General features: G+C 55.1%; 2 protein-coding genes across 2 annotated transcripts in view; one reads left to right on the forward strand and one right to left on the reverse strand.

Annotated features, from left to right (window-relative positions):
• Nucleotides 1–1980: 1980 nt before the first annotated feature.
• On the reverse strand, nucleotides 1981–7073 carry ITGB2 (integrin subunit beta 2). Its single transcript, XM_059820415.1, has 12 exons — nucleotides 6956–7073; nucleotides 6476–6717; nucleotides 5967–6122; nucleotides 5670–5765; nucleotides 5441–5530; nucleotides 4964–5104; nucleotides 4516–4700; nucleotides 3477–3721; nucleotides 2992–3211; nucleotides 2613–2818; nucleotides 2333–2499; nucleotides 1981–2046 (listed from the first exon to the last, which is right to left on the reverse strand). Exons 1-12 carry the CDS (start codon nucleotides 7056–7058, stop codon nucleotides 1981–1983), a joined length of 1917 nt encoding a protein of 638 aa, XP_059676398.1. The 5' UTR covers nucleotides 7059–7073.
• A 12208-nt stretch (nucleotides 7074–19281) lies between these two features.
• The window catches only part of SLX9 (SLX9 ribosome biogenesis factor), a 59221-nt gene continuing 50951 nt past the window's right edge, over nucleotides 19282–27551 (forward strand). Inside the window, exons 1-2 of the mRNA XM_059820593.1 lie at nucleotides 19282–19419; nucleotides 21135–21243. Of these exons, the coding sequence (XP_059676576.1) occupies nucleotides 19282–19419; nucleotides 21135–21243 (247 nt within the window). The remainder of the gene's footprint in view (nucleotides 19420–21134; nucleotides 21244–27551) is intronic.

The following is a 27551-nucleotide window of genomic DNA, read 5'->3' on the forward strand; positions in this document are numbered from 1 at the left end:
CTTTGGGCTAAAGCAAGACCAGGGGACTGAAGGACCCTACTAGCTCACTGTTTTCCCTCTGGGTGTTGCATGTGCCCTAGCATATGCTTCTGTCTAATGCAATTACTGATTATATTTCCTTCTCAAAAGGTCTGGATCCCGCATCGATTTTCTCTAATTTTCCTCCGAAGGATGTGTGTGGTTGTACTTGTACTGCACGCGCTACACCAGCAGTAAGACCTGCAGCTGCTGACGGGGGAGATGGATAGATAGATGGTCTCTACATGTTCAAGTAGCAACAGCCTCTGCCTGGGTCCCTGGTGATGGGCTTTCCATCCAAGACCCAGAGCCCTAACGGGTGCCTCTGGTGTCACTGTGCAGCCAGGCGCGGGGTGCACAGGACCTACACTGAGTTGGGCCAAAACTTGAGCCAAAAATAGCTGCAGGCTGGGATAGTACTGGGGGGAGAGAATCAGACACACTTTCCTTCTTCTTGCCTCGCCCTAGACCCTCACAGTCACTGTTGAAGAACAGCAACATAGCCCGAACTAACCCCTGATCTGATGTGGTACAGCCACTCCTGTTTAAAGTGGTTTACATACAGCTGCCAGCGGATGGGCAGGGACAAGAACTCGTTTGCATCACTTAGTGACTCGTGTTTGGCTTTCAGGGGAGCACCTTTCAGGATGCAGATGGCAAATTAGTGTAGAAGACAGTTTGTTTCTCCGGCCAGCATCTTTCCTAGGCACTGTATCTAGGGGAGATGCTAGCAGCAATGACAGGATTTTGCTGTAGTTTCTCCGACGAATGCTTCAGCCGCTGCCCTTGCACCCAATTTTTAGCAGGACAGATGTATTTACTTTATATATTAAATTTTATTAATGTTAAACCTCTTCAGAAGTTAAATGAAGATGTGACATAATACAGCTATATGCAAATTATTCCCAAACTTAAAGCAAATATGGAATTGTACCACTATTTCACAGGAATGACCCCACAATTTAAGAGCAATTAGCTGCTGTGCATGGTTTGGAAAAGTGCTCAGCTGGAGATGGTCCGGGTACTGCCAGGTCTTTTGCATGCCTGGCCCTTGGCATGTCTGATGCACTCACGGAGCAGGGAAAGGATCTCGCCTTGGGGATGGTGGAAGAAGCTGTGGAGGAGCTCTAAGCTGCAGGCAATGTTTCATGTGCTCGGTGCCGACGTTTCATAGGTCAAACAGTTACTCCTTTGCCTCCTTGTCATGCAGAGCGCTGAAGGCCTGGTGGAGGTAAGCCAAGTAGAGTCTTGCCCAAGGTAGGTCTGAGAGGGGAGCGATACCGGGAAGTAGACGATGATTTGGAAAAACGATTCAGTTCATGTCCCCTGGCTGCTCTTCATCTCCAAGTACAGGTGCTCACTAGCCCTTAGGGCCCAGCATCTCACTGCAGCCTCCAGAGCAGACCACCAGCCTGGAGGACCCTCCACGTCCAACTCAGCAGTAAGTGCTTTAGAAACTAGTGCAAACATAGTGGTGGAGACCAGCACAGCAGGGGAAGGCATGGAGCAGCCTGGGAGCAGATCCTGCTAGAGCAGAAGGGAAATGGCAGTTTTGAAATCCCAGCTCCAAATCAAACTCTGTGCACTCAGCTGGTTTTGGGGCTTGGTGTCTGAGACTCCTGCCAGAAGGCAAAGTTAGCATCAAATGCCGAGCAAGTCGGTAACCGGTACAGGAGCTGTTGTGTGTGCCCGCTGGTGAGACCTGCTCTGCAGTCCCATCCACGGTAAAGCTGTGTCTGTTCCCTTCTCCCAGCTCCACTAACCCAACCGTTGAGCGCTGCGCCAGGAGACATGCGTGGTACAGCCCCTCAGCCAGTGTCTGACGTGCCGGTGGCCTCTTGGAAGAAGGGAACAAACCAACAGGATAAAGAAGAGGAGATGGGAGCCTTAGTCTGAGATTTCCTTAGCTTGGCATTTCCTTATTTAACAGTGCGTCCTCGCGCTGCCGGGCATTGCTCTGCTTCATTGCCCATTGAACCTGGGATTCACCACCGTGGTGGTGGCACTCTTGAAGAGGGGGTTATCAGCCTGGAGAGAGAGAGGCGAGAGGCCCGTGTTGTTGTGCTGCATCGGATTTTCAGTGGAGAGTTACCCACCCCACCTCTCCCAACGTCAACGGTGTAGACGGTGTTGGCAGAAGAGTCCACAGGCTGCTTTAGCACCCTGCAAAATCCAGCCAGGCTGCAAAACCAGCCAGTGGGGAGGGCTCAGGCCTGCCCTGGCTGTCTCTGGAGAGGATGTCCCCTCCAGGTGTCCCCACCACATGTATGTGAGCCTCCCAGCACACCCCACCACCGCGCACGGGCTCTCTTACGTCGTTCCACTTGGCCTTGGACTTCTCCTTCTCAAACCGGCGGTATTCCCGGCGGTCAAACAGCTCTGTCAAGAGCCGCCAGATCAGCAGGAGCACCAGGCCGATGAGGGCCACGCCGGCAACGGTGCCACCCACGATCAGTGCGATGTTGGGAGGCTCCGGGCACTCTGTTGGGCAGACAGACGGCATCTGGCTGCAGCCCCTGGTGAGGCAGTGAGGCCACCATGGCAGACCTGGCAGCCTGCCTGCAGAGGGGCAGGAGGAGCAGGGCTTGGGGTACCTTTTTGACGATCGACGAAAACGGTGTACACCTCCTCACCGTCCTGCTGGACCATGTGGAAGGAGATCCAGCAGTTTTGAGAGTCCTTCTCCCTGCACTGCCTGCTCACACCCGTCAACGTGTCGACCTTATGAATGTTGGGGCAGGCCTGGGAGCAGTTCTTCTCGAAGGGGCCGCTCTCGAAGGCCCTACACTCCACGCAGGAGCTGCAAAAGAGGTGGCCACAACTCACCTCTGCAGGGGCAGAGGCACTCTCACCTGCCTTTGGCCGTGGCTGGGCACTGCCCAAGCGCAGGCAGGGCTTGCCTGCACCTGCCCGGGGGGTGGGGGGAGATCCCCGCCGCCACCCCCCTGTGCTTTCTCCGCACGCGTCACTCACACGTATCTGCCGCAGGGCGAGGGGCAGCCGGGACACTCCTGGCAGAAGGGGGGCTGGTATCCCCCCCGGCACTGGCAGCGGTTGCAGTGGCAGGTCCCGCGGTGGCTGCACTCGTTGCCGCGGATGTTCAAGCAGCCGTCCGTCGACTTCTTGCACTGGCAGGCGCTGCCCTGGTACTCGGGCATGCACTTGCACTCCCCGCAGTCGCATCTCCCACGGTCTGCGGGGGAAGACCTTTCAGACCAGAATCCTACAGAGACCCAGGTCGCCCTCCCTCTGCCCGTGCTTGGAGAGCATCACCCACCCTGTGCTCTCCATCCCACCCTCCGTGGGATGGTCAAGAAGGTCCTGCAGGCTGGCGCGGTGGGACCCAGGACCCCCAAACCCACCCGCTTGGGTTTTGGCAGGGAAAGGCAGCATCTCCTTGGGGACTTAATCTTTCTAAATAGTGCCCTGGTGGAGAACCCGTCATGCAGATGCATCACCTTTGCCGCCGCAGAGGGAGCCGTCGTGAAACTCGCAGTTCATGTTGTCACACTCGCAGAAAGTGCCGTAGATCTGCTTGTCGGGCACGTCGCTGGTGTGGCAGATGCACTGCCCGCACACACAGTCCCCCAGCCCCGAGCAGATGACCGAGCTGTTGTCCTTCCGGCAGCTGCCCTCCAGCTCCTTGCTGGTCTTGCCTTTGGTTTCACACTCGCAGTTCTTCCCCGTGTAGCCTGCATTGCAGCTGCCGTCAAAGGAGATGAGCAAGCCTGGGTCAGTGGCCACAAGAAACTCTCTGGGGCACGTGTGGGGCCCAGACCTCAGCCAAAGCTGAGCAAATCTGGGGCAGCCTCGCCGAAACCTAACCACAGCATGTTGGTGCTAACTGTGCTGGAGCAGGGCGGCTGATCAGGAGGAAACCTCAGCCGTGCTGCTCTCCCCGCTGGTCGTATTTACAACACCAAACGGTTGTCCAGAAATTATTGTTACATTTATAATTTCCAAACCCTTGCCAAGGAGATCTGAGCGTTTCCTGAGGAAACCCAGTCTTTTCCTCTCCCTGTCACTGAGGGGCCACGAAGGAATAATTGCACTTAAAGACCTGCGTGAACTACAGCCCTGAAGTGAGATTTTTGAGAGATTTCTACAGAAATCTGTGTCTGCTCGAAGGGTGGGTTGGTGAATGGTTGGACAGTGGGATGGATGGGTGGATAGTTGGATGGACAGGTGGGAAAAGGAAAGCAGCAGAGACTCCACCAACGGAAGACAGAGCTCATTGTGTCCCCTGCCTCCACGAATGCAAACCGCCTCTCTGGATAAGAAAATTGGTGCAAAGCTGCAGAGCCAGGCCATGACTGACCGCCACGCGTACACTCCTCTGCTGAACCCTCACCCGGCCCCATGTTCTCCAGGAGCAGAGGTGCTTGAAGGAACCAAGCACACCACGCAGCTGCCCTCGGCTTGGCCCAATGGCCCTCCACCAGCAGCTCCCCAGCTCTGGCAGCATTTGAAATAGTGTTTTGGGGGGACAGCACATACCTGCAGATCCCACAGACAATGCTGCCTTTCCCACTGCAGGCGGTTGGGTCGGGCTGCTCATTGCAGTTGCAGTTGCAGTTGCTGTCCAGGTGGACGGTGAGAGTGTCTGTGAAGCCCAGCGGTCGGATGGTGAAGGACTGGCTTTTGATACACTCCTTGGCCGTGACCTTCACTTTGAAGACAACCTAAAAGTGCAGAGTGAGAAAGGGGGAGGGCCAGAGGCCATCAGGTAGCTTCAGCAATCGGAGGGTGGTATCAGCCCCAGGCTGAGCACACGCACATCCAGCACAACGGAGGATTCCCCCATCACGCAGCATTTTGGACACTCTTGGCATTAAATTCATGTAAACAGAAAGCCTGGAACAACAGGCTGGGTTCCTGCTGTTAAACAGGATGGGCGTCAGGAATCTTGCGAGCTGTGGGGCGTTCCCGGTACGTGGGAATGTACCTCATCGTTGATCTTGACGTTGTCGCACTGCCCTCTCGCTTCGTCCAAGACGACCTTGTCCTTACTGCATATGGAGTCATATTTGACATCCAGGACATCCGGCAGGGTGGAGTGGTCCAGGATGATCCGCGAGGAGAGGTTCTGGGGGGAAATGGTGGAGAAAGTGCCATCAGTCCAAGGGGAGACCAAAGCAGGGGGGTGTGGGGTTGCAGGTCAGGCCTTCCCCCCCAGCCCAGGGGATAGGGGCAGGGAGCACCCCAGGCTGGGGTCTCAGCTGCCTGGGATGGTTCTGGAAAGGCAGGTGACAGCACTGGAGGGGCGAGAACGTCTTGCTTGCTGTGGGCAGAGGGAGTCAGCATGTCCTATCCTCAAAGCCCTGGGCCCAACTACTCTCTGACAGTGAGGACACACGATGGGAACCTTTCCCTGCTCTGAGCCCTGCGAGACAGGCAAAACACAGCCTCCTCCAGCACTTACATTGTAGGCCACCTGGATGAGTTCGATGATGTTGCTGGAGTCCTCGTTCAGCTCTCCCACCGCTGACTTTGGGATCATCTCACTGAGTTTCTGCCAACGGAAAGCAAAGAGGTGAGTGGTCCCCCCCGTGTGACGGTGGAGCAGGGGGCAGTGGCAGGAGGACACGGACAGCTGTTTCTCCCTCCTGGAGAGGGATGGGAGGCACCTGGACCATCTGAAGTCTCCTTACCTTGTAAACATCCACCATCTTACTGGTGACAGCAAAAATGGGCTGAATGTTGTTTTCGGCAAGTTTCTGGACCAGCTGGCCGACAGATGGGTAGTCCTAGGTGGGGAGAGGGATGCCGTGCTCAGCGTGATCTCCCCCACCAGCAGAAGGGTGGACAGTTTGGGTTTCGCAGCCCAGGTTATGATGATTATGGTGCCCTTGTGGTCTCAGCAACAGGCTTTTTATATGACATTTTTCTTTTGCCTGGGGGAGCGAGGCTGAGGGTGCAGAGCCACCGAGCAGCCCCTGGGTACTTACAAACTCGTTGCTCTTTTTGTACATGTTGTCCTCCAAGTGGCACTGGCCGTCGTTGGGGGTCAGGATGGCCCCAAGCTTGCCGTCGCCGGCGAAGTGGAAGCCGTCATCAGTAGCATACACCAGCAAGCGGGTCACATTGCGCCAGCCGATCAAGTCCTGCAAGCGGCACGGAGACCTGTCCCTGAGTGGGGCTGGGAGGACAGTGCCAGTAGGCACAGTACGAACCTTGCCAAACCAATGGCAACTCTCGTGTCGGCCACGGTGTGGGGCAGGGGACACAGAGGAGGTGGGTTGCAGGAGATCAGGGTTAGGAGGCTGGGGTAAGACGCTCTGTTGTACCCCCCCAGAGTAACCTGCCCTGCTGTCGAATCAGGACTTACATGCGATGGGCTTCCAGAGCCCACCTGGAGAGGGGCAGAGCCACCTCCTGATGGACGGTGCGTGAGGGCGGGTTGCAGCCCTCACGCCTGCCCACAGCTGCCAGCAGCGGGGCGGACGCGGGGACTCACCCCACACACTGCTGCCTGCATCATGGCATCCAGCCCCCCCTCTGGGGCATCCAGGTTCCCTGAGATAAACTGCTTCCCCACTTCGCTCTCGAACTTCTTGGCGTTGTCGGTCAGCGAGAGGATGTGCTTGAAGGCGAAGGGAGGCTGGCATTGCTTGTCCTTGTTGGGGCAGGGGTTCTGCAGCTTCTCAGGGTGCGTGTTGACAAAGGGCAGCACCGTCTTGTCCACAAAGGAGCCAAACCCTAGGGCATCCAGGACCACAGTGTCAGGGGCAGGCAGGGACCGGCAGGCATCCCTGCGGCACGGGACATGGACAATCTGCCGGCCCCTGCGTACATGTCCACGTCCCTTGCCCTGGCACCCTCTCCAGCCTGGCAGAGGACAGGCCACACTGCCCGCTGCCTGCATCCCGCTCCAGCCCCGCGACCTTTCCTGGCAGCAAACAGCGGTGCCGGGGTCCTGTGCAGGAGACAGGCTCACCTATGCGGCGAGAAGGGGTGGTGCTCTCCAGCGCCCTGAGCAGCTCCCCTCCCAGCTTCTTCACCTTCTCCAGGTCATCCAGCATGGAGTAGGAGAGGTCCATAAGGTAGTAGAGATCAATGGGGTACCCCATGGCGCGGCGGAACTTCACGTCAAACACAGCGGGCTGACCTGTGGGACAGGGATGCCGGGATCAGCTGCCATGCTGTGGCTCACATCTCGCCCCATCGCCCACCCCCTGCTGGGATCCTCCTCTCTTTGGGAAGAAAGGGGGAGGAAACGCGGGCTGCAACGTGCTGCCGCATCCCGGCTGAGCATGCGGGTGAGCGGAAGGGGGTTGGGAACACCAGGCAGACTGTACCTATCCTCAGTTTCAGGTGCACCTCCTGGGGAGTCAGCTGTGTGTTGCTGCTTAAGGGACTGTCCTGTGTCTTTGTAATGTCGTTGACTGGAAACTCAATTTCATCACGGGGGCATCCCCTCTGCTGCAGCTGCTTGATGGTGTCGCAGCGGATGGAGTCTGGCTCGCCGGCTTTGGTGAAACTCTGCATGTTGCAACATCCGCAGGGAAAAAATCAGAGGAGTAGGAAGTGAATGGGCTCATTACAAGATGACCCAGCTCCCAAACCAGGTCTCCAGGTTATGGGTGGAGAAAGAAAGGTTGAGGGGTCCTGTTTGTCAGACCCCTCCTGGCCCCGTCCACCATGTAGGACATGAAACACCCCCACGAGGCAGTCTCCCCACTCCACCGCAGGCAGAGCCGGCTGGGCAGGGTGACCATCCCGCTGCCTGTTAGCTGACCGCTGGGGGCTGACAGCACAAGAGGCTACGTGGACCTACCGGCTTCTTGCACCAGGCACAGCCAGGACCGGACTGGATGCAGTCCTTGCACGTCCCCACCTTGATCTTGGGGCACTCCATGGCAAAGGCTGAAATGGAGAGAAGAGAGAGTTGGCATGGAGGGGACTGGGGCGAGGCCAGTCTGCAGTGGCGGCAGGCACGGGGTGCTCTGACACTCAGCACCGGGCACCCACGCTGTCCTGAGCCTGCCCTGCCTATAAAACCCATGCTGGGGGCCCTGGCAGGGTCCTCACCTGCCTCACTGTCCCTCAGCAGGGCTGGCTCGAGTTAACTCCAGATCCCGGGAAATGCAGGATCTGGCCCCTGCATGCCTCTCAATGCCATGTTCCTGCCACTGTTGGGCAGCATTTGGGTTCCCCCCCCAATATTTCACTGCCCACATCAGGGTGCCGGGGGGAAGGCAATGAGGAAGGGCAGGTCGGACTCACCTGTCGTCACCAGCAGCAGCACCCAGGTCACCGCCGGCAGCCGGAGGCAGCAATCACGCGACATTTTCTGCAAGACAAAAAGCATCCAGGCTGGTGACCACCTGGTGTGTTGCAGCCTCAGGGAAGGGAGCCCTTGAACCCTATCGAAAGTGGCTGCAGAGGACAGTGGCCCCAGGGGGACGTGCCCTTCCCCGCAGTTGTCCCACCGCAGGCAGAGCCTGAGAGCGTGAGCGTGACCCTGCCGTAGCCCCGGGAGTCAGGCAGCTGGGGCCAGGGCAGCCACCCTGGGTGTGCGGGCTGACTCAGGATGGGTGCTCATGTGCTCTTACAAAAATAAGTTGGTTTCCAATAAACATAGCTTTTGGACTAAATGTGGAAGTTGGCAGAGTGGGAACTTGCACTGTATCGCTATGCATTCAGCTGAACCGCTGCAAAGCTTGATATAGTATTTATCCAGACTCTTCTACCTGTATCGTTACATCTATGTAACGTTGGAAAATCTCACGCACTGCATTTAGTTTTTACTCGATATCAGTTTTTTCAGCTTCTGTGTCGAGCTGTATTTGTATGGAAGTTGGAATCAAAATTAACAAAAGGACCATTTCTATTAATTGACTAGCAAGGGGTGCTAGATACACAGGAAAGAAAGTCCATTACTACTTGCTTTACATTGAACTGATTCATCAAGGAAATGAAGTATTTAACGTAGTGAATTAATATAAGTTTTCCTGCTGAGGGCTTCCAACAAACAAGGGCTTCCAACATCACATCATGGGTGACCAACATCCTAGGAGAGCCGCAGTCCCGTCTCCGAGGGAAGCGGAGAGGCTGGCTCACACTGCGTGGTGAGGTCCAGCCTGTCGGTGTGGCAACCACCGGGCTGGCTCTTGCACAATGTGCAGGGTGAGGAAGAAGGACTGGTTGTTGGAGTCAGACCCACACAGGGAGGGGAGCCAGGACGTGATGCCATGGGTTGGGGCTCTAGCCCCGGGGCTGGAGAGGTGGCTGCACATTTCTTACCGGCGTGCAGGGAAGGACTCCCAGCACTTTGTCCAAACCCCACAAGCACGTGCTATCCTCAGTTACACCAACGTTTCAGAGCGTGATAGGGACCCCGTTCTTCACAAGCACGTTCTCACAGAACTTGTTCTAGCTGCTCACACTACTCGCTTCTTGCACCAAAGCACATCTCCTGATCCCAGAAATTTATGCCATCCATAAAGTTGGCTAAATTGCTCTCAGGGAGCGATTTTTCAGTGTTCTTCCCGTGGTGTCCATTAACGCTGGCATTTCTCATAACGCCTTCCCCCCAGCACAGCCCTGGAGTAAAACCCAACAGAGTCACGGCCTTGCAACATGGACGCACACGGGGAAGTGAGAAAAGAGGAATTTGTTAAAAGAGGAAAAAGGGCTAAGAAAGCACAAAGGAACAAGCAGCGTAGCCCTTTTTAGCAATATTAGATGCAGCATCACGAAAACAGGTCATTGGTTTTGAAATAGCTCTGACACTGCCCTGAGCAAGAAAACAACCACTCCCTGCCCCCTGCCAACTTCGCAAAGTGCCGTCACCCCCCCATGAACCTGCCAAATTAACAGCCCAGAGTGAAATCAAAACGTGAAAACAAGGGAAACCTTCAAAAGGCTCTGAGGCCAGGTTAGTATGTAGGGCTGCTCAGAGACGGCTGCCCTTCTGAGATGTCAGGATGTCCTTTCTTAGCTCGTCAACCTCTGTAAGATACCAGACAAGCAATGGGTGACACTGGTCAGCCTTGAAAGAAGGTCTGGTATCCTCCTGAGGGCAGAAAGAAGGTCTAGGTAGGTTGATGGGTGTCATTCCAGTGACATTTGCACAGTGAGGTTTGGTACCCTGCCGTAGTGTGGACTTGGAGATGTGGCAGGACTGCTAAGGCTGGTTGCCACCTTTGCTTATGGCAGGGGTCATCTGGACTTGAAGGTTTGCAGTCTTGGGAACCCCACCCTGCCCCGGAGCCAGCCTCCCTGGCACAGCTCCAGCAGCTTTGCCACCACACAGCTGCACAGGCGACAAGAGGTGCCTCTGTGGTGACCTCGTCAAACCTTCACAGTGACAGTGGCCCAGGAACTCACTCTGCTGTGTCTGGCCCAAGACCACCCTGCGGTGGATGGACAGAGCCCTTCTTCACAAAGATGTCCTGAGGGAACTGGGGTTGTTCAGTCTGGAGAAGAGGAGGCTGAGGGGAGACCTCATCGCTCTCTACAACTACCTGAAAGGGGGTTGTGGTGAGGTGGGTGTTGGTCTCTTCTCCCAAGTGACAAGAGACAGGACAAGAGGAAATGGCCTCAAGTTGCGCCAGGGGAGGTTCAGGCTGGATATTAGGAAAAATGTCTTTACTGAGAGAGTGATGAAACACTGGAATAAGCAGCCCAGGGAGGTGGTGGAGTCACCATCACTGGAGGGGTTCAAGGAACGTGTGGACGTGGCACTGCGGGACATGGTTTAGTGGGCATGGTGGTGTTAGTTGATGGTTGGGCTTGATGATCTTACAGGTCTTTTCCAACCTTAGTGGTTCTGTGACGTCCTCTGCAAGTCCCTCTCCATCACCACAGTCCACCTTGGTAAATTTTTAAGGGCATCATTTATCATCACAACTGCAATGTCCCAGCCTTCATGGTCTGCGCTTGCCATGCTTAGCTGGCCCAACACATTTTTGTCACCTCCAAATTCTGCCAGCACTGTGTATACTTGCAGAGAACAGGTAAAAACTCTTACAGTAAAAAAAAGAAGAAAAAGGTCTTAACAGTAAAGGCTCTTATCAAGATGGGGCAGACACCGGGTCCCTGTTGGACTATCCCGGGTGCACCTTGCTGGGAAATGACTTTGATCACTCATTTGGGCTGTGGCACCCTCTGCCTGGGATGCACCTGGTGACCTGTGCCAGCCCAACCTGAGACATCCTCCAAGAGCAAGATCGCACTCGTAGGCACAGCTGGCTCCTTCACGACCCCATTTGCTGTACTCTTTGTATTCACGCTCTTAATTTGTTACTGATCTCTGCTTGCATCTGCTTTGCCGCACGTGTCTAGTTAATTAGGAGTGCCCTGGGGATGCTGAAAATAGCAGGAGCTCATATTTCTGCACAGCCCCCCACCAAAAAACGAGGCCAGGGAAACACGCTCTTGCCCAGCAAGGGCTGCCGCTGCTGTCAGGAGGGAAGAGCCGCTCCCGCCCTCATTTCCTGTAGCACTCAGCTGATCGACACCCCAAATGTGCCTAATTAGGCTCCAGCTCTTCTACAAGCTAGCAGTTCCCACGCAGGCTGCGGGGACCAAACCCACAGGCTGGATGAGCTCCTGCCATTCCACCTGCCCAATGTTTCCAAGTGCTTAATTCCTGCTGCCATGCCAAGGCACGGGGCAGCGATGGGGCGGACCGAGGCTCTGCAAGCTTCTCATCCTTGCTGGAGGTTAGAGGTTCCTGCTTTACAGGCTCATCTCATAAAATACAGCAAGTTTCCAATTAAAATCGGATTAAAAAAAGCTCCCAAAGCCCAGAAATAAAGTGGGAACCTCAATACACACCCAACTCTGGCTGCTATTGAGTTTTGTACTGTAGGGTTCATTTTGTGGGCTGGATTTGGATGCCTTTCTAATCCCCAAAGTCGTTTCCATCCCTTGTCGCAAGAATGTAAAGCACACCCTGCTGCTAGGGGAGAGCAGCAGAAGAAAGCTCACCACTTCTTTTCTTCTGCTGCGGCGGGAAATTATTCACTGGTATGTGGGTGGGTGAGTGTATACGTGACGTAGAGTGACTTTCAAAGAGAAGAAGTGGGGCTTCTGCTTTTGTCTGCCTCCTTACAGTGTTCAGAGATGGGGAAAGCAGGTTTTCAGCCTGACTCTCTGCATTATCAGGGCCCAGACACGGGCCTCAGCAGCATTTTCTCCAACGGCCTCGGTGATCCCTTTGGCTCAGTCCCAGACCCGCGCTGCCGCTGCCAGTCCTGGGTGCTCTTCTCCTGGGTGTGCTCTGCCTGGGATGTTAGTTTTTTTTCCTCTTTTTCATAAATTAAGGCAAGCAGAGGGATGCACACAATCCATCCTCCTGCCCTGGTGTGAAGGAGCTGAACTGCAGAGGTTTACAACCACCTTCATCCCAGGGTGGGGAGCGGGGTGCCGAGACCAAGCGCCCTGGCTGGGGGCAGGACACGTTGCCACCAGGCTCTGCTCCCCGGACAGGGCTGCATGGTGGCATGGGGGGAAGAAAGCTGCACCCCAGGACCTCCATGGCCCTGAGCTCTGATCTTCACGCCACGTGCCTCGGGCAGCTCGGGATTCAGGGCTCCGCTTCACCAGGAGACCTTTGCAGAAGCCGCCAGGGTATTCCATCTATGGAGGAACTCTCGCTTGCTGTATGTTAAATACCTGGCATGGCTCAGGCAGGGCAAGATGCTCCTGAAGGGTCTGCGAGCCAGAAAATGTGACGGTGGCCTTGGGGAAGGTGCAGGAGGGAAGGGCTGGGTGCTGTCCTGCGTGCGGGCAAGGAGCAGAGCTGGGGCATGCCAGCCCCTCAGGGCACTGGGCGGTCAGGGTGTCAGTGGGACGGAGCAGGCTTGCTGCGCAGCATGGAGGAGCGAGTTGGGATTTATAAATAGGGCTGAAGGGGAAGTGTTGATGCTGGCGGTGATCTCGTTGCTATAAATAAGACAAGCGTTCAACAGCAGAGACGGGTCTTGCAGTCTGTTAGCCACAACTCCCCTTCAGTGCTTCGCTGAACATCTGTTTTCTTGCAAAACGAGGGGACGCGCTGTCACGCGCAGTATCCCGAGAGGACTCCTGGGGCGTTTGCACCATCCGCCTGCAACGATGAGGTGCCACTAGTGTCAGTGCTTGTGCCTTGCTACCTCTGGGCGCTTCCTTCATGCTCCTGAGCATCCCTGGTGCCACGTCACCATCATGCTGTGACAGAGACATTGGGTATCGCACCCAGCAGCACTGCTCCTTGCCCCCCCAGCTCTGGGTGGCCCCAGACCCCATGCAGGGGGGTAAATGAGCAGAGCAGGGTCCAGCAAGGATGGGAGAGTGGATGTCACTTGGCTTGTGGCCATTTCTTCCATCACTTGGTTGTGTGATGCGGATAGTTCCCAGGAAGGCAGACGGCCACGTGCAGGGCTGCCCGCATCCGTGCAGAGTATCACACTCAGTGTGTGTATACGTATTTTTACATATATTTTTATATATATATAAAAATTGCAGAAAAAATATAAAATATCTATAAATAAAACTATATAAAAGTATTTTTATACAAATATAAGAGAATATATATATTCCTATGTCCTATTACAGGACATACATATACATTTTATATATATTTCCTCCCAGCAGCCTTCAGTGCCTGCAGGGGACGGGTGTGTGGGATGAGCGCTCTCCCATGTGCACCAAGCGCCTGGCCCACGCTGTCCCTTGGCTCTGACTGCCAAGGTCCCTGGGTGCCCGTGGGACCCTCGCCCTGCCCTGGGAGGCCGGGGGTTTGTGCTGTTGGGTGTCCCTGGGTCAGAGCCCTGCTTGGGTGGGAAGAAGCTGCCCCACCGGCTGTCGTGCCCTGGGTAGTCTGGGGTTTTTAAGAGCAGAGGAGCCATTTCTCTTGTCTGATCTCCAGTGGGCATCACCCCTTGGCCGATCCCAGCGGGGACGCTGTGACTGCTGCTGGGTTTGCAGAGACGCGGGGCAGGGTCCCGGGCCTCAGCAGGGACCCAGGGACCTGCCTGAGGGCACAGCCTGGAGCTGGCAGAACCCATGCTTCGTGGGAGCAAAGGAGGGATCCCCCACCGCCACCAGCCCTGCGGTGACTCGAGTATGTCTTTCTCTGAGAAAATAAAGCACCCTGCACCGCGCTTTCCAGCACGCTGAGATCGCTTGCGATTGAAACAGCACCAGGATGAGGACAGAAAAAATGCAAAACCACCGTGTGAAGCAGGATGAGACAGCTGTGACAGCGAAATGCACCGTTTAAAGCCTTCCCACACCTCGCAGACGCCGCGTACTGACGTCCGTGCCGGCCCCAAGGCACGCCGCCTCCGCGAGTGTTCACACGTTGGCTTTTCACCTGCCTGGGAGGCTGGGAGCTGGGGCCGCAGCGTTGGAAAAAGCATTGAAAACAGATGCCAGGCTGCTTTCCCTGACCCCTGGGGTGTGCCCCGGATTTTGTCTGCATCCGAGAGCCACGGAGATTTTGGAAAGGACCTGCTCTCCCCAGGGTTAGCTGGCCTGCAGCTTCTGCTGCCTTCCCTGCCACCGCCAGGCGTTTTCAATGGTTGTCAGCAGCGTATTTGATGCGTACAGCCCCCAGAGAGATGGAGGAGAAAAAGCGAGGGTCTCACCCCCCTCTCCCACCTCTTCTCCCAGGCCCACGGGGGTGCAGGGACCGTGCCGAGCCCTGCCGCAGCAGCCATCCCCGCCGCCTTCGCGCCATGCCACCGCGCTGGTTCCCTGTTCCCCTCTGAGCAGTCACATCCCGCAGCCGGTGGTGGGTGCTTGTACGGGATCCCACGAGGAAGAAGGGGGGTCCCAGGAGGGGAGCTGGCGCAGCCCCCAGCCCTGGCGCTTGCCCGGTGCTGCTGGCCGGGCACGAAGCCAGCACCGCTCTCCTCACCGCCATGTGTGAGGGTGCAGGGGGGAGCACGCTGCACCCTCTCTGCTCTGCTTTCCAGGCCTGGGGGGGCAGTGAGGAAGGGGTTGTGTGGGGTCTCACACCCTCCCCGCAATAACCACCTGCAGTTCCAGGCTTAATCCTACCTCCAAAAGCGAAAACATTACAGATCAGGCAAGCTGCCTTTGCAAAGGCTGCGCAGACCGACGGCTGCGCCATGCATGCGGGAGGGACACCGTGCCAAGCTCCCTGAAGCCCGTCTAAGGACGCGAGGGGCAGGAGGTTAGATCAGGAATTATAAAACAAGTTCACTGGAAACACCAGAGCTATGAAACCGCCTTGTCGCCCGGCTGCCTCCCTCCCCAGAAAGGAGGAATGGAAGCAAAGAAAAGGGAGATGCTGTACTCGCCTCGCATCAAGCCCTCTCCTCCGTCCCGTGCTTGGGCTGAGGTGAAGATGGTCTCAACGTCTCAAGCTCAGCTGGGAAAAGCAGCCGGGTATCGGGAGCTTTGCGACGCACCCCAATCCTTCCTTCCTATTTCAGTCTTACAGTCGGCTGGGGTAGAAAGGAGGAAGTCAGAGCGGTGGCTGTGGGAGGGCGTGTTCCCCCCCCCAAAACCCAACCAGCCCCACTCGGGCTAGCCAAAGCCCTGCCAAAGCATCCTGCCCTGCGCGGCTGGGGCGGATCCTCTCCCTGGGCTGCACCGGGGGGGTCTGCAGCCCTCCCGCTGCACCCAGGGAAGGGACCCTACCCAAAACCCACCCTTTTTGCCCCACTTCTAACCTTTCACAGCACCGCCGACGGCCAGCCCGTTCCCCCAGCAGGCAAATAAAGCTGGTAGTGGGGGAAACCGGTTCCCTTGGGAGCTATCAGCAACCCCTGGGTGCGGAGAAGATGGGGACCTGGCTCCTCTCAGACTCTGGGTTGGGCTTTGAAATTTTTGCGTCAGAGCGGGCTGCCGGTGTAGAGAGGCCTCCTCGCTTGGCGGAGGATGCTAGTGCTGTTCTCGCTGTGGCACAGCTCAGGGCTATGTAGGATTTTTTTTTAAGCAGCCTTCAAATTCTGTTGTGCAGGTTGCAATAACTCCTCTCAATGTACCCGCACCAGTATTTCCCTGAGCGGAGAGGAACCGGCTCCTGGCAACTATCTCTTAACCTCTTTAGGGCATTAAAGTAAAAAAAAAAAAAGTCGTTTCGAAACTGTACAGAATCGTAGATTTTTTATAAAGATAATTAATGTGAAGCTTTTGTTGATTCCTTTGTAGGTCCCCCTTCCAGCAACCTGAAGTTGAGTGACCGCGATGCATTATAAGACACCGACGCAGTTCACCTCCTGCCGTCTCACAGTTACGGACCTGGGTTTATTTTTGCAGCAAGCAAAGAGAATGGCAGCGCTAGCAGCAAATTTCTGAGCCCTGATGAACCCTCTGTGGGTTAGTGTTTTTATTAAAGAAGACAAGAGAGCTCTGGGCTGGTTTCATCGCAGCCAGGCGCTGGGTGTAGCTAGAGAGCGTCGCAGCAGTATTTGCAGAGGGATGGGAGCATCGGAGCAGCTATTGCCTGGCTGGTGTGGGATACGGTGGGGATGGAGCCCGAGGATGAGCCTGCTGGGAGCTGGGGTGCCCACCCCAGCTCGCTTGGAAAGCCCGGGTGGCTGCAGCTGGGTGCTGCAGAGCAGCCCCCAGCCCTGGAGCGGGTGGGCTGGGGCGGATGAACCTGGGAAAGCTGTTGGGGCTTCCTGCCAGCGTTGCGGATCTGGGGGAAGGAAGTGTGCTCGACTGAGATGAGCTGTCGAAATTTTTTTCCTTTTGTATAGCATTAAGGCCCTTATCGGGCTGCTCTTTTCAATTATTTCATTGGGTTTGTCAACGCGCTGTGCTCCCGCTGACAAAAGGCCGAGGGAATGGGGTGGGAGAGCTGGGAGCCTCCCGAGCTGGAGCAGCGGGAGCAGAGCAGGTATACCATGGGTCCTCGTAGCCCAAAGCTGAAGCTCGCTGGCGTACTCCCAGTTCCTTCCGAGCTGTTCCTCATGCCCTCTTACAGTTTTGGCCTCAAGTGGACCTCCACAGCAAAGCACTGTCCCTAACTATTCCCAGGGGACCCTTAAGACGTTCCCCCCACCTCCACCATATCAGTGCTTAGCCTGGTAGCTCGTTAGTCCTGGCTATTTACTACACATATTAGCCAATGAGTAGTTACTCTTATGCTGTGTCCGTGTTTTCACAACCGTGCACGGGACAAGATATCCACGCAGAAGCAAGCCAGGGCTGAAGCATTAGGAGCATGAGGCTGCTGGTGTCCAACCTCTCCTGCTCGCTACCCCCCGCAGCTGGCAAAACCCATACTCCTTCGGTGTGCGTTTCACCTGCTTGAGGTTTTAATCTTTTGATACTTCCCGGTTTGGGAACAACTTCTATTTTTCAGAGGATGTCTTTTTGTTGCTACAGTTTATTTCTCCTTGCTGCTGTTTAAGCCCGCTGCAGGCGAAGGGGATGGGCATCCTTTGCAGATGTGTACGCGCTTGGTCGTAGTGCGTATGCTCCCCAATCCGACTGTAACCATTTTAAGCTGCTAAACATTCCTTTTGCTATTTCCTTTTAACCATCTTTATTTTTATTAGTTCCCCTTTTTAATTTTATTTTTACTAGAGTGGATTATGTTTCCCCCAACCACTGACTGCAGGACCGTTGTGGTTTTTGCAGGATGCTCTTGAGCAGCCGGGGTGGGGAGCAGGGCATCCAGCTGGGCACTCTCGGAGCGGTTCCTCCCCAGAGTCCTTGATTTTGGTGATCAGAGATGTCATTTTGGTGCTTTGCTCCTAAATGACGCTCACTCAGCCTACAGGAGAGTAATGGAAGTTTTCCCAGCGTTATTTTCTATCCCTGACAAACATTAAATCTTCCCTGGTGTGTCTCAGCCACTGCCATACTCTGGCTGAACGAGCGGCACAACGAGAGCAGGGATTTGGGGCGGCTGTGGGATCTCCATCCTCAGAGATATTTTTTATTTTCAACCTTCTGGTATTTGTACAGGGGTACGCCTGGTTGGGAGCTGATGCCTAACCCGGACGTGGCATCTTTCCAAGCAGCATCACCTTCCCAGGGACCTCTCCCCGCATTTCCCCGTGTCCTCGGTACCCACGAGGAGGGTCCCCAGCCCTGCACTTGCGTGGCACGGCTTGCCTTGCGCTCCCGACGCCGATCCACGCTCATCAACCCCTCAGCCGGGTGAGAGCGGCTGCCGCTCAGGAGACGGACTCATCGGTGCTGGCTTTCCTGCTGGGAGCAGCTTGGCTTCCTCCGGCCTCGCTCTTCTCATCCTTTGGCGCATCCTCGCTCATCTGTCTGTGAGCCAGGGCCGAACAAGGGGCCTGGGGAAAAGGAAAAAGGAACTTCAGTCGGCATAGAGAGGTACACGGCAAGAAGTTTGCTTTGCTTTAAGAAACCAGTTACTGGTGAACGCGACGTTTGTCGTTGTATTTTTTTTTTTTGAGGTTTTAGAAGAGCAGTGGAAAAATGCTACCCAGGGTAGCCCCGAGGCGAGGATGCGGGTCCCTGGGGCTGCTCCCCCACGTTGGGCCCCCAAGAAGCACAGCTCGGAGGGGGACGGGGAGGGCAGAGAAAGGCCAGCTGGCAAACGAAGACACATTGACCCCGCAGCACCCATCGGGGCTTTTTAAGAGCAAAACCACGGTGGTTCCCAAGGCCGGAGCTTTTTATTCACCCTGGGGAGGAGCAGCGGCTTAGCATTCCACCCCGTCGTGCGCGTGGAGCGGTGCAGCCGGGGCTGAGGCTTTGTCGGGGGTCTCCACCCGGGTCCGTGACTGCACGGTTGAAGACGTGCCGGGGCTCCACGGGGGCTCGTCAGGTATTTTCCGCTGTTATAACTACGGAAATAATTTCTGGCAGGGAGTTTCAGACTTCAGTTTTCTGTCCTACTGTGGCATCCTGGTCTCTGGGTAGTGCGACCGAGAAGTCTCAGCTCTTCCAGGGGTTTACGCCAGACTTTAACTGCAAGTCCCTGGGTTTAACCTAAGCACACCAAACGAACACCCTCCGGCTGTTCCCAGGAGCCACCTTCTACAAGCTGCCTGAAGGCGATTAACCCCCGGGCTGCCCATCAAAGCGACCGGCGGCAGAACGGGGGTGTTTAAGACGCCACCATTCCGCTTCAGAGTTAACAGCCGCGGAACGGGTTGGCTGGGGCTGCCGCGGAGGCGCTGCCGGGGCTCTGCCCGTTGCGGGGGTGGTGGGGTGGGGGCTCCCCGGGGGCCCCAAGCCCAGCGGGGCCGGCGCTCCCCGCTGCCGCCGGTGCCAGCCGGTAGGGCCCGCCCGGGCAGGGGCGGCGCCGGGGCGGGAGAGGCGCGGCACAGGCCGGCCCGCCCCCTTCCGCCCTGCTCCGCCGCGCCGCCCGCCATGGTGGGGAAGGCCAAGCGCCCGCGGCTCCACCGCGCCGCCCCCCGGCCCTGGCCCGCTCGGGATCCGCCGCCGCTCCCCGAGCCCGGCCCCGGCCCCGGCCCCGCTGCGGGCGGCTGGAGCGCGGCAGGCGGCAAGGTACGGGGGGGCGGGGAGCGCGGTGAGGGGAGCGCGCGCGGCGTCACGTGGGGCGGGGCTCCGCCTCCCCGCGCGCACGGCGGCGGTCACGGGGCCGGGGGGGGGGGGGAAAATGGCGGCTTGTGAGGGGCCGGCCCCGCTGCGGCGGCTGAGGGGCGGCCATCCCCCGCCCGCGCCGCCAGCGGAGAGGGTCGGCGCCCGATCCCGGGGCGGTCGCAGCCCGGTCCGGTCTCTCCCCGCCGCTGGAACGCCGGGCAGCCCCGCGCGGTGGCTGTCACGGGCGCGGGAGCCTGGCGGGGTGTCAGCGCGCGGCCTAAGGGCACCCCGTGTCCCGGAGGCGGTGAAGAGCTGGTGGCGGCTGACAGGACCTCGGAGGGGCGGGAGGTCGGGTGAAATTGTCTCCTCCTGCTTAGAAAAGTCCCGTTCCGCCCGTGACGCTGTTCTTGCGGCCTTGAAGCTGCCGTGGCGCTCTGGGCTGGGCGGCTGCTTATCCCCCGTGCCGCTTCTCGGCAGCGGGAGCTCGGCGGCCGGGGCACGGCTCCTCGGGGCGGGCAGCGAGGTGGCACAGGGGAGCCTGGAGCTTCAGGGCTCCCGGGCAAGGTCCTGCCCGCTCAACGTGGGCCTCCCCGCCTGCTGCCCCCATACAGCAGCCACCGCAGCCATGGCAGTTGCTGTGGCATCCCCACGCCTTTAGCAGCGCCTGCTCAGGGAGGTGGGGGGCACAGAGACATGCAGCACTGCTCCTGCTGCAGGGGGAGAGGGTGCGGGTGCTGCATCTCGGTGGGGTAGCTTGGATGCAGTAGTGGGGATCATTACCGGCGAGTGTCCGGAGCGGAGGGCTGAGAGGCTGCCTGGCTCGTTTTGTAGTGGTTCTCTTGGATTTCAGGTTAGGGCAGGTGGAGATGAGCTGTCAGTTGACGCGCAGTCGTTTAGGAGGTTTAGACCATGTCTGGTTTCACCAGCTGTGCTATTAATACACAGTTCAGGTTAAAGCTGGCTGCCTCCCTCAGCCCCCTCGCAGCAAGGACACAGAACAGCAGTAAATGGTTTTTATGCACCTGCAGCTTCCCTTGTGAGGAGGGAGGAACAGGCTGTGCCACGTACAGCTGGTTTTATACCACTATAAAGTTACCTGTCGGTGCTGGGAGATACTGCTGGCCAAAATAATAAATTCTTCTAGGCCAACCAGAGAAGCTACTGCAAAGCTTAGGACTTAGGGATGTATTGCACGCTTAAAGGAACTAGATGCTGAAGATTTGGTAAGTTGCTAGTAGTCACTGAATCTGCTTAGTCTCCATTGATTTAGGATTTAGGGCCCTGATCTGCTCATTTGTTGCTTATCTGTATCGTTACATACTTGCGTACCTGTAATAAAGCTGGCTTTTCCTTAGGATGCTGTTCACAGTTCTCCTAGGAGTAATACCTGAATTCACTTGAGTGAGGCGAGGTTGAATTCAGGTACAAATCTGTTAAGAATAGAACAGTCCAAAACATGACTTTGTGAAACTTCCTTCTGGGTGGAAGAGCCTGGAGGGGCCACGCCAGTGGGGTGACTTACCTACCCCTGCCTGCTCAGAAGAGGCACCTGCACGCGACCACTGGAGCGTGCGCCCTGCTTCTGTCTGGATGGTGCTGGGTTTGGGTTTTTTTTTTTTAAATGAATGTTGCCTGGTGGTGTTTGTACTGACTCCTGTTTAATGTTTCTTTTGGATAAGGACTGGGACTTCTCATCTTCTGGTGTCTTCTCTGGGCTGAAGATTGACCCTGATACTCTAGTAAAGAAGCTTGACTTGGACTCCAGAAGCATCATTTCTTCCAGAACAGGTTTGTTGTTGTATTTTGAGCGAGTGCCACGTTCGGTTGTGCGCAAAGACACCGGGGGCTCTATTTGCAGTGGCTCTCAGAACGTGCCCAGGAGATTCAAACCCAAACACAGCTTCCCGTGTTCCTGCAGGGGCTTTTAAAAGTGGTTTCTGTTTGGGGTTGGAGGAGGCAGAAAGGCATGGGTGTGCTTAGTGCTCCCTAGGTGGGGAACTAGCCTCAGGCTACCTGACAGTTGCTGGGCTGTGCTATGGGGCCGGAGCCCTACCTGTGGGGTGCTCTCATGCAGCCAAAGGCTCCTGGCCCCCAGGGGGGGGCTGGCTGAGGGGACAGCAGAGCCCAGGCTGTGACCTGATCTCTGGGCTTCCTCTGCAGCTGCTTTTGCCTCACCAACAGCTGCCATTCGTGCCCCAGTATTTTGTCAGCAGGTTGCTTGTTGTGAGTCAACAGTGCTTTACCCATGGCAGTCTGATTGCAGCCAGTTCTGTCCTCCTGTCCTGTGCTGTTGCTAGGCCCCTGGCTCCCTGGGCAGGAGAGTCCAGTTCACCAGGGAGTAGCGGCAGTAAGAGTGGGAACAGGGAGGAGGTGATAGAGGCTTTTGTTTTCTAGTCCCACAAGAAGGAAATGCTCCCTCTAGCTGCTTAGTGGCAGAGAACGCTTTGTATCTGAAACCGGGTTTCACCTCTCTAAATGGAAGCTGATGGCACAGCAATCTGTCCTGGTGCAGAAGATGCGTGTGACTCCCAAATACCTCGTTTGCAAACTAGATTAATTTCTTCTCTCCGCGCAGATTAATGCTGCTACAGTGACTTTGTTTTCACATCCAGTGCTACAAACAAACCCAGTAACCGCCCAAGGGCTAGTGGTTACCCGAGCAGTGGTGAGCTATAGCAGCCATAGCCCGTCGGTCACGTTTGGTCACAGAGTGAGGGAATGGGAAGGTTGTGTGAGGACACATTTGCTGGAGACGCTTGCCCTCTGCACAGAAACCTTTGTGAAATGCATTGTTTTCAAAACACTGAGCTCATTGTTCCTAAATCTCCTGGGAAAAGGACATGTGTGCATGTGTGTGTGCATGCGAACATAGCCATCTCTTTAATTGAATTAGACAGCACATTGTTGAAGGCTGACAGCCTGCAATCCTAGTCTTTCATTGCAGGCTGCAGCTGTACATGTCTGGTTTATAAATAGACCTGTGCTGCTGGTCCCTGTGCAGTGCTGATGATGCAGATGTGCGGTGCCTGCCAATGTTTAACCCTCTCTTGAGGCTGCATGCTGGCTTCCTGCAGACAGTGATGCTGACCCCATTGCTTTGTGCTCCCTCACACCTTCCAGATGATCAGCTAAAAATAGCTGTTCATTTGGAGCCTCAAAACTGCAATTCAACGAGGCAAAAAGTGATTTGAATTTTTTTTTTTTTTTACATCTTCCCAAGCTGCTGTGCCCTTTCTTATTGTATCACTCTGGAGCCATGTGGAGACTTTTTCATTATGGAAATCAATTCATTTTTTGTGTTAATTCAGTGAACTGTAACTAGGCTGTGCATACAGTGGCAGACACCCTGGAGTTAGAAAAGAGATTCTGGGCAGACGTGCTTTGTCTTCTGGGATCTCTGGTCGGCTAAGAGCCTGTTCAGCAGGAAATTCAACTTGACTCCAACCCTCCCCCCCTTCCTCCCATCCCCCCTTAGCTCAGTGCACAGGGCAGGAGGGTAGGATTCTCCTACACGTTGTTATTTTAAGACTTAATAGCAAGACAAAAGAGTGTTTCTCTCCCACTTGCTTTTCAAGCTCTGAGAAGGTCAAGTTGGCAGACTGTAGGTAGGCTTACTCTCTCTGTCTCCCATGCTTTTCACAGCTGAAGATTTTTTTTCTATCAAGGATGCTATATGGCAGTTGAGAAAGCTGGTGTATTTGTCCTCCCTGTGTGTGCGTGCACTCTGCCTCACATTACTGAAGATTGCTTCACATTGTCTAAGATTGCTCGAAGATTGCTTCACATTGTCTAAGATTGCTCCTATCTCTGTGTTTTGTGTTACGATCTGGCCTTGTGCTGTGACGCTTTAGAGACAGCCAGGAGGACTTCAGTGTGGGCTTAAAAGAGGCCCGCAGGGCATGAGTGAAACAAGGGAGCGGTTACAGGGCTTGGACCTGGCAGGAAACCCTCTGCTGGGTTACCAAGCCCAGCTGGCAGCTGCGGGTTTTGGCTGTTACCTCTCTTCCTTAGACCCTGCATCCCCCTACTTTTAGAGGTGCAGTTCTCGGAAAGCCAGCACCTCACTCCATGGCTGTGCTTCCATGGCATTGCAGCTTGGTCGAAGGTATCTGCATAAGATGTTAATGTAAACCATTTGACCTTCCTACTACTATTCTGCCTCTGTTCCTTTCTCCACCTGGGCTTTCACATTTTGGCTTTGTGCTTGAACTGGGGGACTCAACTTTTGTCTTGACAGAGCCCGAGCACCAAAGCTATGTGAGTTGGAGTGCTCTCTGCTAATTCTGAAGCTGTCGGATGTGGAGCTGGCCCAGAAGGGTACGCGGGGTTGAGAGATTGCTTGTGGCTAGAAAAATAAGGAAGAAGAGGTGGTGACATTGACTTGCACCTGACAGCACACCCTCTCACTGCTTGAGAGAGGATAGTGGCTGGCTGGATCAGCAGAAGAGACCTGGAAAGCCTGGGCTCCTCAGAGCATGGTGCAGGGACAGCAGTCACTCCTGGACCAGTCCGAGGTGGTGGTGTAGGGGGAAGAGCCAGCCAGGCCTGCTCCTGTGGGGCTGCCTGGAAGACTTGGAGGGTTGTGGAACTCCCTTTCTTGTCTGTCTTGTCCTTTCGTCCTTCTCTGACTGGGGTGAGTAGGTGACTATGATGGTGCATCTTTAGCTGGCTACTTCTCTTGGGTTGCTTGGCCTCCCTCTCTGCCTTCTATGCCTAGGATGTACTTTCTGGCTCCCCACTTTCTCTCTGTCCATCCTCTGCCTATTTGACATGCTTTTGCGGTTCCTTCCTCTCTCCCACGTGGCCTGGGCACTCAGGGCAGCTTTTGCAGAAGTTTTTTACCTTTTGTCCAGCTGTGAAGGTATCTCTGCTCATGACAAAATATTCTGCTTTACTTTCTGTGGAGAAGATGAGGTCACTCTTGGTTCCTGTCATTTTTTTATTCTAACACCAGGAGTTTAGAGAGGTAAATGAGGACTGTTAGTCCAGCAGCTGGAGGAGATGTGTTTCACTCCACTGTTACGTTCCTGTGTCTGCCATGAGCTGACTGTGCCCTACCATATCCCAGTTCTTCTGAATGCCTTATATTTGGGAGGCGCTGGACAGCTGAAGAAGCAAGCTGTGGAGAAAGACAAATGCTTCTTTGAAAGCCTCAGATGCTGTTTGTAGTTTGGGCTAACATCTGTAGTAAGGATCATCTCTCCCAGGCTGGCCTGGACAGACTTGTTTTCTCAGGGTCTGTGTTCAGCTTTGTTATCAAAGAGGATGACTGCCTTCTCCCCATGTTCCTAGTTCCTAAGGCAGGTTTCAAGTTGCCCTGTCTTTGTTGAAAGCAGGCTGCAGAAGGATGGGAGCGTGGGGAGATGTGTAAGCGTGTGCCTTGGGTGCAGTAGGGGGAAAGGCTGCCTGAACTGTGGGACTCTAACAAAGACAGGGCAGCTTGGACAGGAGGCAGAGAGGTGACATCCTGGATTCACTGAATTATTTGGGGTACCTGTAAAGTCAGCTGACAGTGGCAAATGAAAAATAATCCCTTATGTACTGAATTTTTACACTGTGCTTCATTCTACAGGTCTGGTCTCTTCCAGTTAAAATCTAGTCTGAGAAAGAGCTTGGAGTTGGGTTAGATTTTAAAAGATGCAAGCTTGGAGCTCAACACTGGTCAAAAAAGCAAATCAGCTCTTGGGAAGTAGAAGGAAAAGAGAATGACCTGGAGAGCATTGTTATGCTCCATAAATAAATCCATGGTACATGCAGCTGTTTGATGCTATGTGTGGCCCTGGTCCTCTCATCTCAAAAAAGGTGTAGCAGACCAGCAGAGGTTCAGAGAAGGGCAGTAAGGCTGCTCAGAGGCCTGGGATGCCTGTTTAGTTGTTCCTAAAACAAAAGCTCTGGGGTCTGCAGCTGGGGGAAGGCAGTGAGGCAGGGTGTGATGGAAGCCTGGGAGCTGCATGGCGATGCAGGGTGGGTGTGGCTGCCTGCTATCTCTTCCACTGCAAACCTGGAAGAAGCAACGGCAACAGCAGATGGTGGACACAGGCCCCACCAAGACATTTTGTGTCTCACATGGTGAATTCAGCTCTGGGCTCTGTGTCTGTGCGTGATATGAGTGCTGCAAGCTTCTGTGGATTCAGAAAGGGGCTGCACAGATTGATGGAGGGCACCGGCAGGGTTTCTTAATGCAAGGACTCGTCTGGTTTTGCGATGTGCAGGTGGAGCGTGGCGGTTCTGCTCTTGCTGGGTCTTAGGTGGAAAAAGGGAGGGATATCGAGGCCTAGAAGTGGCTTATGGTGTCGCAACAGGACTGGAGACAGGCTTCCCCCACCCCTGGGTGGTGGTCCTAAATCCAACAATGTCCCAGTGTGCAGCACAGAGAGGCAGCCGGGGGGCTTTGCGGTGGCTTGGGCCACCGGGATGTGCAGGGAGGGGACACAGGCTGTCACCAGGGCAGTGTGGGACAGCTGGGGCAAGAGGAGGGCCTAGACCGCGGCTGTGGGGTTGTGTGATGTGCTGGGGGCTAACTAAACAACAGCAGAGCATGGTTACTTCCACGTGATGAAAAGCTTCATCTGGAAAACCTGCTTTGATGCACTGGAGCCAGAAGGATGCAATCCTGTAGGAAACCAAGCCACCGTCATGCTGGGGCTCGGGGGCTATTGCCTGTAGCCACCAACAAGAGAGGAGACCTCTTTCTTTACATTTTTTTCCCCGTAGTTTTCCTCAATTTGTTAAGTAACCAGCTTTTGCTGCTCTTCTGGCTGTGGTTATTCTGAGGGAACAGGGAGGAGCACGATACGTAGTTGGGAAGTTCAGCATCTATAGCAAGGTTAGCAACTTGATTAACGCGAGTGGCTGTGTGTGCCCGCGCAGGTGTGTGCTGGAGCTGAAAGGAGATGGAAAGAGGCCCCTTGTTTTAGGAGGATGAACTGGTGGTGTTGGTTCTTGCCAACTGAAGGCCCTGTTTTTCTGAAGATTTCTGAGGATTCCTGGTGCATCTGGTGGAGGCAGGGTGCCTCGTTGAAGTATCTGCTATGGTAATGGTCTCGTTGCTTCCCTTAGATCCAAGGCTGATTGAGCATGCTTGTGATGGGTGCGAGGTATCAGCTTCGGCTGTTGCGGCATCAGTAATTCTGGCAGCATGAGAAGGAAAGGGTGGAACTGTAATAAAAAATGTCACCAAAATGGAATTCATTTTAGGTGGGTCTTGCCTGGGTGACAGTAGAAAGCCAGTGGTCTAAAATGGAAACTATTTTAATATGGGGAGCTCTGAGCCATGTCGTGAATATGAAGCAGACCTGCTGCAACTACTTTCTCCTGCTCTGCTTCTTGTCTTTAATCATTAGCTCATCTTAACAGCAGATTCCAGATGATTTCCACATGCTCGAAGGTAACAAAAGCCAGCAACATCACTGTGAACACTGGAGTTAAGTCCGCGAGTTGCTTGCTTGCTGAATGATTGCTTCCTATCAGTGTAGTTTACATAGCCACTGACGTAATGTAAATCAAATGCTTTGCCATAATCTAATCCATGCAAGGACCTCTGTTACTAGTGTGAGTGAATAAATCTCATCTGGGTGAGCCTCTGTAGCGTGGGAATTAAATGTTTCCAACTAAATCAGAAATAATGGCCTGTCGTAATGGGGGGGGGGGGGGTGTTGCTTTTTTTTTTTTCCCCTTTAGCTTTCCTTCCTCAGTGTTTGCTCCTTGAAGCGAGGGTCTGTTCAGGTGTGGCTCTGGCAAACCAGTTGCCTGGGAATGTCTCTTTTTTTGGAGTGGATGATGAACCAGTTGTGGAATGATATGAACAACTGGACTGGCAGCTTCCTGCTTTATTTTCAGCTTCTTCAGAAGGGAGCTGTGACAAGATGTGTTGTTGAGAAAGCAAAAGTGCAGCAGGAGCTAGTGCTACCACTTCAGAATTGCTTGCAAAACCTTAGCTTGTCACCTTGATTTCTGAGGTTGTGGCAAAAGTAGCTTTTCCCGTAGAGTGCTCTAGCTCTTCCTGTGCTACTGGTGAGCCGGGAAAATGTGAAACATGGATAAAAACCATTTGCTACCCCTGGTCCTGGACCAGTTAAGGGTCCTTAAGGAGACTA

This window comes from Gavia stellata, chromosome 8, assembly GCF_030936135.1.
Source record: "Gavia stellata isolate bGavSte3 chromosome 8, bGavSte3.hap2, whole genome shotgun sequence".
Taxonomy (NCBI): Eukaryota; Metazoa; Chordata; class Aves; order Gaviiformes; family Gaviidae; genus Gavia; species Gavia stellata.